The 12,900-nt window shown below is 39.0% G+C and overlaps 1 protein-coding gene across 1 annotated transcript in view; it reads left to right on the forward strand.

Moving 5' to 3' along the window:
* Positions 1–12,900, forward strand: part of LOC135213394 (proprotein convertase subtilisin/kexin type 7-like) — a 72,270-nt gene that overhangs the window by 32,022 nt on the left and 27,348 nt on the right. The window contains exon 4 of the mRNA XM_064247369.1: positions 9,009–9,194. Within this exon, the coding sequence (XP_064103439.1) occupies positions 9,009–9,194 (186 nt within the window). The remainder of the gene's footprint in view (positions 1–9,008; positions 9,195–12,900) is intronic.

Consider the following 12,900-nt stretch of genomic DNA (forward strand, 5'->3'; position numbering starts at 1 on the left):
TCCTTTCGAGAAACGCACACAACCTTTTTAGAATCGGATATTGCTCAAGAGAGATGGGTGAGTCGGATTGGGAAACATTCTCTTAGTGGCAGAAGTTGTTTCCTGAATGGACTATACTACGTATATAGTTTTTTTCCTACTAAGAACGGAATTAACATGTGAAGGATGTCGGGTACCATAAAGGCACAGATGTTCTGGCACATAACCTTAAAAGAACTAGAAGGAAGCGCCAGCCTGGCGCAAATTGCGCCAGAAGCGCCAGCTTGGCGCAATGCGCCAGAAGCACCATCCAAGATATTTTCTCGTTTTAGCGAGTTATTAACCTAAGAGTCCAGTAGTGGTTGGTTTGGTGTTTGGTTCTCACCTCGGTGGTTGCGGGTTCGATTCTCGGCCATTCCATTGTGGAGTGAGAGATGTGAATTTCTGGTGATAGAAGTTCACTCTCGACGTGGTTCGGAAGTCACGTAAAAACACCATACAAACAAACAAACAAACCAGTAGCCTCTCGGAGGCTCGGTAACGGCAAGATTCGTTCCTGATTTCGTTACCCATTTAATCGGAAAGGGGTCGCTTACAAGGAATGATGAAATGATTTATTTTAATCACTTAGCCAATTCCACGACTCTCTCATGTCGCATAGAGCATCGAGAATCTCTTTTTCGCCCCTGTTCGCGTTAAAAAAGAGAACCTATTTGGGAACAGACACGGAACGTAACGATCCTTAAGAGGTTCGATGCAAGATTTTGCATGTCGGTGAGAACCTTCTCGATCGAAGATAATAACTGTTAACGTATGTCTTAACATTTATTGAAAAGAGTTTTGAGAACCTGCGGAAAGTCTTCTTCATAGATCTCTTCGCAAGGTAGAAGACGAACAGGCTTCCTATAGACTGCTTCCTTTTCCTCGAACCAAGAGAGGTAGCAATATACGACATCTTTAATTTAAAGAAGGGGAATAAACTTCAGTCTTTTTTCCCATAGTTATAAATTCTTAACAGATATTAAGATAAATGGGCGTCAAAGGAAGAGAGGATGAATGCCTCATTTTAGCCTTAGAGAGGTTGGATTCACAGAAGTCACGTTCTTCTCACAGCATGTTTCGTAAGGCTTTTCCAAGAGGATCTGGATATTCTATCAGAATCTATTATAAATAGACCTGAAAAACCTCTCCACTCTGAATCTGTCCGCGTGCAGACTGACCAGAAGTGGACATGAATGAGAGGATTTTTCAAGGTAAATGACAATAGTCATGGCTACATAGAATTGCTGCAGATCGTGCTAGATGGAATGAGGAAACTGTCCTCTTCCGATACCTCTGTGAACCACATAGCGAGGTTCTTTCTTCACTTTCAGAGGGAAGAATCACCTAGGTATATATGAGGGCCTCAGAACCAGAGAGTCGTATATGCCACTTTTTAAAAAATGAGTAAATTGGCCTCAAAGTTTATCATTCATTACTCTGGTTCTAAGAAAGATATCGATTTAAACTTAGTTTCATATGAAAGCTATACTCTTTATAAGTTTTTTGTGAAAATTTGAAAAAAATTGTTGGGTGCGCTTGCGCGCTAGCATTCAAAATGTCTGCTAAACTCTTTTTTTTAATATTTGAGTCATAACAAGCACTTAAACCATAATTGAATGTGTTAAATGATAATTAAAGTGTTATCATATTGTTGTAATAATGATGATGATATTAATAAGAGTAATAGTAATAATACTGGTAATAATAATGATAATAATACTATTAATAATAATATTGATAAGTAATAATAGTGCTGAAAAGACGATACATTTTTGTGATAAGAAACCGAGTATTGCTAATGATTATAATGATAAATAATAATAGTATAAAATAACAATGAGAATAATATAATAAAATAATAATAATAATAATAATAAAAAATAAATAAAAAATGATAATGATGATAATAATAGTAATAATAATAATGATGATAGTACAATAATATTAGTACTAATAATGACACTGATGATGATAACCTTTCATCATCATAATACATCGATACTTATAATCAATCACAAGAAAATACTATAATAGAATAGTAATACTATTGTCATATAAATATGTAATATAATAATAATAATAATGATAATAATAATAATGATAGAAATAATAATATTATGATGGTTGTAATAATGATGTTGACGATGATAACCTTGAATCACCATGATGTTTAACCATCAATAATACACATAATATTATTATCATAATAATTTTTTTTACTACTACTACTACTACTACTACTAGGGCCCCCATCCTTTAATAGAAGCTGCAATGTGAAGGGGACTTAACTCGATCAGATTGCAGTCTGTTAGCTCCAAACATCGCTACCAGCTGTGACCCTCATCCACTACTACTATACTACTAGTACTACGACTATTATTACTGCCAGAGGAAGACATAATGTACTCAAATGAAAGAGTAATTTAGACAATACAGCACAAAAAACACGGATAATCGTAATCTCCGCTATGATCACTGAAGTGAGATGTAAAACATTGGAGAGGGATTGTAACTGCGCGGTGATTGGTCGATGCTTACACGCCGCCTTATGGGGAAAAAACGCTCATTGGCCTAGAATTCGCTACCCCGCGAAGTGCCGCGCGCTCTCATTGGCTTAATCAGCGCTAGTGATATGCGTCTATCTGGTCCTCATGAACCGTCCGAGCGGCTGCCAGCACCGCTCGAAGTCATGTTCTTTCCTGTAGCTAAAATCGATAATTCCGACTGTCCCAGTAGGAATTTCGACCGTATGTAAATGGTGGAATGGCCTAGAAATGCCTCAAATACACAGAGAAAAGGTTGCCAAATCTACCAGTATGCATAACTCCAAATCCATGGAAGTGGCATATACGACTTTCTGGTTCTGGGGCCCTCATATCTGCTATCAAAGAACGCAGTAAAAGGCTATACTCTGTCTCTACAAGGGGAATTAGAGATAACAGAGGATTAAGATCTTTGGGATCTTATACGATACCACAATACGACAAGAGTAGGATATCATGTACTTCGATAATGGGATCTTTTTTTGTGGCCAGCAGATTCCGTGTTCCGACAAAATGGAACTGCTCCTCATCAAACTTCTTTTGAGAAAGTTTATGAAGGAATTCTTTGTTTCTCTTAGCCCTAAACGACCAAGAAGACAAGTGAATTTTTTGTGCATTGGAATCTCGCATCAGATTCAATGGAGACTCGGCAATGGGTTCTTGCCAGCATAGTATGTCTGGCAAAAGAACTAAAACCCTCTATTCCTGATGCAACGCTTTCAGATAGAAGTTTCGTTGCCCAGGCAGGGTACTTACATTTTCATCTACAGAAGAAGAGATGGTTTAAACGTTTGCCTACAGAGTCTTCAGGGTGCGATGAGGGCTCGAAATGCTTCCCAGAAGGTATTCAGAAGGATACAATAAGAGCTAGAAATCAGGGTTCCGCCCAATTTCAGCTCGGAGTCTCCTTCGACTTCCAGACTCCTTCCCTTCCTTCGGGCAAGGATAGGGAAGATTCTGCAACGAGGAAACTCATCTACATGTAAGAAGAGATCTCGTTAGCAAAGGAAGTATTCACGAAGGATCCTCCTCGGAGGAAGACTCTTCTCTCTCGTATTGTTAGATATCCTGTCGTCTACTGGATGTAGCTGACTACAATCTCCTCCCCTTGCCAGGGGCCAAAAGCTCAAAGGGGAAGAATTTCTTCCACCCTTCTCCAGTCTCCTGATAGACTATGTGGGTGTTCAGGACTCTCGGACAATGTAGCGCCAGCCAGGCGCCAAATGCAATACAGGCGAAAAACGCCAGAGGCAGACAGTTCCAAGGAACTCTGTCATGGTCGGATACTGAGAAGGAGGGCGGGGCTCCAACCTGGCGCAAATGCGCCAGAGGCGAACAAATCGGACAGATATAAGAGTGTCGATGTGGACAATCGCCAGCCACAGCCTAGAGACTCTTCCAAGCTCAAAGCTCCAGCAAGTGTGGAGGAGCCAAGCCAGGCGCGAGGCGCCGACCGGCTCTAGGAGCCAGCCAGGCTCTAGAAGCCAGCCAGGTGCCATCCAGGTGCCAGGCTCCTTCAAGGCTAGGCTCCAGTCAGGATTGAGGATCCATCCAGGTGCAAGGCTCCTTCCAGTAAAGAGAAACCTAAAGCTCTGTCATGTAAGAGGGCTAGTCCCCCATTCGATATGATACAGGTAAGGCTCTGCCATGTAAGTGGGTCAGCCCCCATTGGCACGATCCGAGAAGGCTCTGTCGTGTAAGCGGGCTAGCCCCCATTTGACATGATCATGAAGGGTTTGTCAGTCATATGGTCCCTACCTCGCTGAAACTCTTGAGGCATGCAGACTCATAGACAGTATCATGAAGTCTTCTGCCAGGCTCCAGGCGCGAGGCGCTAGCCAGAAGGGAGGAGCCAATTAGGCGCCAGCCAGCGCGAGGCGCCATCCAGGCGCAAGGCTCCAGCCAGGCTCTAGGCGCCCATTCAGGCGCAAGGCTCCAGCCAGGCGCTAGAGGCGCTAGGCGCCTGCCAGGCACGAAGCGCTAGCCAGGCTCCAGGCTTCAACCCAGAAGAGATCTATATCAAAGAATCCCCTGGCCTTCTTTAAGACAATGTGATCTCCTAAGCACTAGACAAGTGCATTGATGATTCCTTCAAACAGCTGAGAATTAAAAGCGCATGAGTGCGGGAGCTTTTCCGAATTCTTGTTCTTTCCTTAACAATATGTCATAAGGACATATTAGCTGTCACATACGGGAGATGCAACTCTGTGTTGACTTCCCATATCCGAAGGATGTCAAGATAACCCACAAGAGATCCTTCTCTCTTGGTTGATACGTGTCTGCGGATACATTGCTGGGATAGGGAGCCGATACTGATCCTTAACTAGTGAGTTAAATTTTATTTAACGTCGTGTTTTTTTTTTTGGTTGTTTGAAAGGAGTTTGGGGATAACTCTTTTCACTTAAGCACTAACCCTCGTGTTAGGATCAGGTGATCGGGATCGGTGTTTGTGCTCTTATTATGCCTCTAGGCATAGGGCATTTTGTCATGTAAGAGGCTCTGTCGAGTAAATGGATAAGACCCCATCGACAGACCCACAAGAACTCTTAGCCATAGGTCACATCCTCGCTGAGGCTCTTGAGGCGAAGCAGATTCCTAGGCATTAGCCATGGAATCTTCTGCCTGAACAAGTAGGAACCAAGGTTTTATTTATTTATTACCTACAACGTATGTTGTTTACCTGTCTATTCAGTAAATAGTTGTCTCTTACCCACCACCAAGGGTGTCAATCAGCTAAGTATATATCTGCCGGGGAAGTTGCATGTACAAAAATGATATTGTTAGAATACAATAAAGTTTTGTACATACTTACCCGGCAGATATATACTTAGCTTATGTCTCTGACGTCCGACAGAAATTCGAATTTCGCGGCACACGCTGCAGGTAGGTCAGGTGATCTACCCCCCTGCCGCTGGGTGGCAGGAATAGGAACCATTCCCGTTCTAGAACCAGATTTTCTCTTCCACCTGTCTCCTGAGGGGAGGCTGGGTGGGCCATTCATCGTATATATCTGCCGGGTAAGTATGTACAAAACTTTATTGTATTCTAACAATATCATTTTTTTTTAGCTCCTAATGCAATTGAAGTGCCTTAATTGGATTTACAGCCGTATAGCCTGCTTTACGGCACTGTAACCCAGACTTACAGTGCTTTAACAGCTCTGTACGTGCTATTTATTCCCGTTATGATTATGATGATTTGGGTTAAAGCAATTTTCGGCTTACAGCACCCAACGGGGAACAGAACCCCCACCGTAACCTGGGGACAGCTTGTATATTTCATCAAATATCAGAGAAACCAAAAACAATTTTAAAAATGGGAAATGCAAAGTGAATATTACAATGAGAAAAATATTCTGTACTGATGGTAGTCTGTGTTCAGCCTTTGCAGTTTGATGAAGCCAGTCATCATTGCTGAGTGTTATTGGTGCCAGTGGCAAGAGAGGTGGAGGTCTGGTTGGGAATTTGGGTCCATTTGGAATCTTGAGGAGAACTGAGATGTATATGAAAGGAGGTTGTGGACAAAAATGTTGAAAAAAAGCTGCTTGGATGCAAAAATCTCTTTCAGTGTCTCATTGTGGTAGAAGCGAAAACCAAGCTTGGTTCAATGATGATTGCTTGTCATATTTTGAAAAGGAAGAACCTGATTCGTCATGGAATAATTATACATGTCTGAGAGCTGTGCCTCAGAGTTTACAGATCCCAATTTGATACAACTTGGTAACACAAATGGTTGGTTACCCTCAAGTCTGCATTTTCTGGGGCATATATACAATCATATGTACCATATTTACAGTTTGCAGTTTCAATACCTAGATACCTCTAATGCTCTTCTTTCAACTCCAGGTGTTGTGCAGAAATCCCTGTACTCTGGTCATGAAGTTCATATGATTTTTCCTTTACATGCAATATCCTCACTTCACTTCCATCAAGGAGAGTTGGCTCAACATTCTCCTCATACATTCCACCCTTGACCTTTCATAAGTCAAGTTTCAGCCATTGACATCCCCAGTCACCTTCCCTGATTCACCTATTCTGTGAATCACCTTTTCTGTCATTTTACCGTCATCTCTTATAATAATAAGATGCACCAACCAGTTCCATTTTTCCACCAGCCATATTTACATTCATGGCTCTGTCTCTGGTTTTCACATATCCACTTCACCTTACTCTTGCTCGCATTTACTTTCAAGTTTCCAATAGTAATAATGATAAGGATTCAATTTTCCAGACTCTTCTCGGGCTGGTTCTCAAAATTAATCCTGAGAACCAGTCTGAGAAGAGTCTACACATATAAGGTTTTTATTTTAAAAATCTTGTTTTATTTAGAAAAGTTATAATGATATTAAGTGAAAAATCTTTGCTTTCAGTGAGAATATTTTTCATTGTTGAATTTCCAAAATAAATGTCTTTGTTTGGTCCAATTTGGGCTTTAGATAAGTAAATGTTGTACTGTCACTGGAGTTTGACATCTATTACATTTCATTGGTTCATCTTCCCAACCTTGCAAACACTCAAACTCTTTAGTTTCTGTAAGTTCTCCTCATTATCCCCAGTCAGCAGAGAAGATTATAGTGTCTGTTGTGTCACAATGTCCAAAAAAGCATAGATATGTATGATGCTGCTTTTCTCCCCCTTTCAGAGTAAAGGTGGTAGTGGAGAGAGGAGTGTACCTAAGGTTTTGAGTTAGAATAAGCATCACTTGTACTATACGGATTACCAGCAATGTTTCACTTGAGCTCTTGGTCGCACTGGTATCTATTCCTTTGGTAGGAACCTGGAAAAAGGTTAATGACCACCTTCACATATGTAGCATTCTTTCTGACTTACTGTTACATACTATTTCTTTATGTTTTATTAGCACAGGACATCAACAGATGGGCTTCCTGCAGGCAAGGTAAGAAGAAGCCTAGTTCTTGTGCCTGGAATCTTCTCATCTCTTGAGTTGGGTCGGTAACACAAGAACACAAACCTTCCCATATTGGCTTTTGTGTTGACTTCAAGAATCAGTTGGATTTGTGGTTGCCCTTCATGGCTCATGCAGTAGATTCCTGACTGTGATGCATGAAAAGTGTTGATGGCTGCTGTTGGCAGGAAGTTTTAAGCAGTTTTACCTTGTTAACTGGGCATGAATGCTGGACGGTGATTTTAGCGCCTCTGGCCTGTGGTGGTGCTCCACTATGGGATGGCATCTTTATTGGCACTGTTAGTTGCTGGGTAGCCTGTATGTTGCATGATATAGATCCACATTAGCATCTCCTGTGAAAGGCTGCCTGTGATCAATTCAGTCTCCATATCCGCAACAAAGGTTTTTCCAGGAGTTGATACACACTAACTAGTATGGCACAAAGAAGTGTGATAAAAATTAAGTGTTCCTGAAAATTGTTCTTATTGACCCTCAAGATGAGAAGTTGTGGCCTCAGATGTGATTGTAGGTCATCATAGGCATAGTGTTATGTAAGCATTGTGATTGCAATTTTGTTATTTTCCATCACAGAACTGAGGCAAAACAGCCAGTGTTTCATCCTTATTACATCCATAATACCAGTGCAACCATGAACTGTAGCCCTGAAAACAGACCATATGGAGAGAGGGATAACACACACTGGTATAGTTAACTCAGAAGTGTATGCTTCAGGTGCTGTGTTATTAGCACTGGCCACACTTACAATGCCTCTTGGTGTGTGGGTGACCTCTCCCTTGATCTGACCAAACCACATATTTCCTTTGGCTAGGAGGACTTGTGGACCTCCTCCATTAGTATCTCTTAATAGCCTTTGACTTATGCAATAAATGATCAGTGACACTTTTCAGTTATCCTATGATGGTGTTTGACTGTTGATTGATATACCAGTTGTTCAGCTTTGATGTGCCAAAATAATATTGCCACTTAACATTTCTCAGACTCATCACAACTAGAAATGAGTTGGCGCTGTTCAACATTTAGCCTCTACCAGTTGTGGATGACCTCTGAGAATGATCAGCAACAATGTGTATAGATGCACAGGTGGCTAGGTGGTCAAACTTCTGTACAGCTAGAATGGGTGGTACTTTACCAAGTTTATTTTGTTATATGGTTTTATGATGGCTGGTTTTTTTACTTTGAAATTTGTTGGAAGTCAGTAAAAGGGGATCTGATTTAAAAACCATTTTTATATGATATTTCAATGATTTGATTAAAGTGTGGCTGGCACTGTTGGCAACTCTGAAGAGTGGCGAATGAATGCAGACTATCATAATTACCAAGCATGGCCAAATGTCATGTGTAACATCATGGCCAGCTTTAAATGCACGTAGCAGTGCGTATAATTAAAATAATATTTCATATTCATGGAACACTAAAAGGATTAAAAGTTTTATATATTTTTCTTTGTCTTCTTTAGTAGCTACAATTAGACTGACAGTATATGTAGCAGTACTTAATCATTTATGATTCTCTGCACAGCTCCACCAAAGGCTTTAAAGACTGGGCCTTTGGTACTGTCCGTTGTTGGGGCGAAGATCCTGTGGGTCGATATCAGCTGAAAGTCATTCACACTCGTCATCAGAGCCTGAAGGGTACCTTGGTGTCATGGCAACTAGTACTTCATGGTTCATCCATGACTCCAGAAGAGCTACATAGAAGGAGAGGGTGAGTTACAGTAACTTCATTCAAATTTTATTATGATGTCCTCCCATCAAGAAAACTTTTTTTCCCTAAACAAGAGCTTCTGCATATGAGTGATTATTCAAAATTATTTCATTACAAGTTCCTTTCTAGTATCAAGAAATTTCTTACACAATTAAACATATCCTGCAGCTCATGGACACTTACCTAAATTTCAGTGTCCCCCTTGAGGCTTTTATATCAATTTAGAGAAAGTTGAAAACTATTTTAATGAGAATTACCCTAAGTGGAGAATAAATAAGAATGAAAAAATTGAATTTTAAGAACAATTATGGTAGAGAAAATAAGACAAATAATTTACTCATTGTCAGGTTACAAGATTTCTGTAGATTCAAGAAAAAATAATAGTGCAGAGGAGGAAATTGTTATTATTTAGTAGAATTGCTGCATCAGCTGCATTCAGCTTTCATCAAGCCTTTTCCATCATTTACTTAATTGCTTTTTCTCCATTACTGAATTCACCAGTAAATCTCATATTTTCACCACATCTTCATCAAGCAAACGTAAATACTAGTCTTTCTTTTTTTTATATAAAAGAAATAAATAATAATATATACAACACACCAATTGATGAAGTAATGGTAACATTGATGAGGAAGTTTTGTGCCATTTCGGAAGTAAGATGTAGGTTGTCATGTGGTTGTTTGTGGAAGTGTTCTTGTTAACCCTTAAACGCCGAAGCGGTATAAATCAAAACCTCTCCTGAATGCCGGGGCCGGTTTGGAGTGAGCGCGGAAGCGGAAAAAATAATTTTTTCAAAAAATCACAGCGCGCTTAGTTTTGAAGATTAAGAGTTCATTTTTGGCTCCTTTTTTTGTCATTGCCTGAAGTTTAGTATGCAACCATCAGAAATGATAAAAATTATCATTATCATATATAAATAATGCGATATATGATAGCGCAAAAACGAAATTTCATATATATTTGTATTCAAATCGCGCTGTGCGCAAAACGGTTAAAGGTAACAAGTTACTTTTTTTTCGTTGTAATGTAAACTAAATTGCGATCATTTTGGTATATAACACATTGTAAAACGATAAAAGCAACACAGAGAAAATATTATCACAAAATGATGCATGAATTCGTAACGCGCGGATGTAAAAAAATATTTTTTTTTAAATTCACCATAAATCTAAATATTGTTATATAGACTTCGAATTTGTTTCAAGATGAAGTTAAATGATGGAATATTACAATACTGTAAGAGTTTTAGCTTACAATTGTAGTTTTTGACCATTTCGGACGAGTTAAAGTTGACCAAATGTCGACATTTTTTTATAATTTTTTTTTATATGCAATTATTTCGTAAATTAGAAAAGCTACAACCTTCAAATATTTTTCGTTTTATTCTCCATGAAATTGCGCACATTTTCATATATAAAACTCTATGAAATGCCTAATATGAAACGGAGCAAATTTTCCGAGAATGCGATGTATGCAATTCGGAGATTTATGGCGGAGAATCTGTGCGCGGAGGGAAGGAAAGTTTTTTCATAAATTCACCATAAATCGAAATATTGTGCTAGAGACTTCCAATTATTTGCAAAATGAAGGTAAATGATTGAATATTACTAAAATATAAGAGTTTTACTTACAATTGCGTTTTTCGACCATTTCGGTAGAGTCAAAGTTGACCGAACATGGTTTTTTTTCTATTTATCGTGATTTATATGCAAATATTTCGAAAATGAGAAAAGCTACAACTTCAAATTATTTTTCGTTGTTATTTTTACATGAAATTGCGCACATTTTCATACATAAAACTTTATGTAACGGCTAATTTAAAATGGTGCAAACATTACCACAATCGCACGTATGATTTTTTCGGAAGAGTTACCGCGCGGATGTAAGGAAAATGCTATTTTTTCATAAATTCACCATAAATCGAAATATTGTGCTAGAGACTTCCAATTTGTTACAAAATGAAGGTAAATGATTGAATATTACTAAAATATAAGAGTTTTAGCTTACAATTGCGTTTTTCGACCATTTCGGTAGAGTCAAAATTGACCGAAGGTTGAAAATTTGTCACTTATCATTTTTTATATGAAAATATTTCAAAACTGATAAAAGCTACAACCATGGGTTGTTTTTAGTTGTATTGTGCATGAAATTGCGCACATTTCCATATATAAAACTTTATGTAACGGCTAATTTTAAAATGGTGCAAACATTACCACAATCGCATGTATGATTTTTTTCGGAAGAGTTACCGCGCGGAACGTAAGGCAAAAAGTTTTTTTTCATAAATTCACCATAAATTCGAAATATTTGTTGCTTTAGATAGAAGAAGAGGACTTTGCCAATTTGTTGCAAAAAATTAAATGGTAAATAGTTGAATATTACTACAATATAAGCGTTTTAGCTTACAATTGCGTTTTTCGACCATTTCGGTAGAGTCAAAGTTGACCGAAGGTTGAAATTTTGGCACTTATCGTTATTTATATGGTAATATTTCAAATTTGATAAAAGCTACAATCATGAGTATTTTTTTGTTGTATTTTAAATGAAATTGCGCACATTTTTATATATAATACTTCATGTAACGGATAATTTAAAACGGTGCAAAAATTATGTCAAAGTGACGAAATAATTTTTGAGATGTGTCACTGATACTTTTTAGTGCGATAAGAAAGAAATTCAGGCTTGTGCGCCTGCGTAACGAAAGTTTTCGGCTGGTAGGCCTATAAGTATTTTTCCGCGAATTTTTAAAAAAACTTTTTTGAGTCGACGTATGGTACGTCCATTCGGCATACGGGGAACATTTTGACTCAACGTTTAATACGTCCATTCGGCGTTTAAGGGTTAACTTCTAACTTTGGTAAGTTCTAAGCTATGTTTTGCTCAGGTTCTTCAGAGCTTGATCAGCAAGAAGTCAAGTAGACCAATCAGAGAGGTAAGTTGGTTGTCAGCAAGGGGTAGGATGCTGGCTGATTATGATTGGGTGCAATTAAAATCTTGCTTGCTGATTGGCTAGTATGGTGACATATCTTGACCAACTATTTTGCTAGGTCAAGAGGTGGCTAGCAATTGCTCAGCCATGCTGCTGTTGGCACCTAGGGATGCTCTGTTAGTGTTGCAGTCATTATCAGGCATGGGTCTTGTTAGGTCTAGGTTGCAAGGGAGCCTAATGCTGGTAGGCAGTAGGAACATTTTGTGTTGTAATTCAAAAAGGGTTTTTTCTTGCTGGGACAGGAGCACCTAGAGCAGCCTTAGGTGCTTTGGGTCTGGGACCATCTGCATTTTTATACTGGTGGCTATTATGATGTTAATTTGATGTATCCACAAACAGGGCATTTGATTGTTTGTTTGTATGGTGTTTTTATGTTGCCTGGAACCAGTGGTTATTCAGCAACAGGGCCAGTGACTTTACATGACTTCCAAACCACATCGAGAGTGAACTTCTATCACCAGAGATACACATCTCTGACCCCTCAATGGAATGCCAGAGAATTGAGCTTGCGGCCACCAAAGTGGCAGGCCAAGACCAAACCAACCACGTCACTGAGGTGCTACAGGACCTTTGAATTGGTATGCTTATTAGTCTCCTTACATAGGATCCCTTTAATGGTAAACCTGGGCTATTTTTGTTTATATGGCTGTTCTGATAAAATATGGTGTGGATCATGAAAAACAGCAAGTTGAAGCTTTTACAAAATCATAGTTGTCC

This window comes from Macrobrachium nipponense, chromosome 42 (assembly GCF_015104395.2).
Source record: "Macrobrachium nipponense isolate FS-2020 chromosome 42, ASM1510439v2, whole genome shotgun sequence".
Classification (NCBI taxonomy): Eukaryota; Metazoa; Arthropoda; class Malacostraca; order Decapoda; family Palaemonidae; genus Macrobrachium; species Macrobrachium nipponense.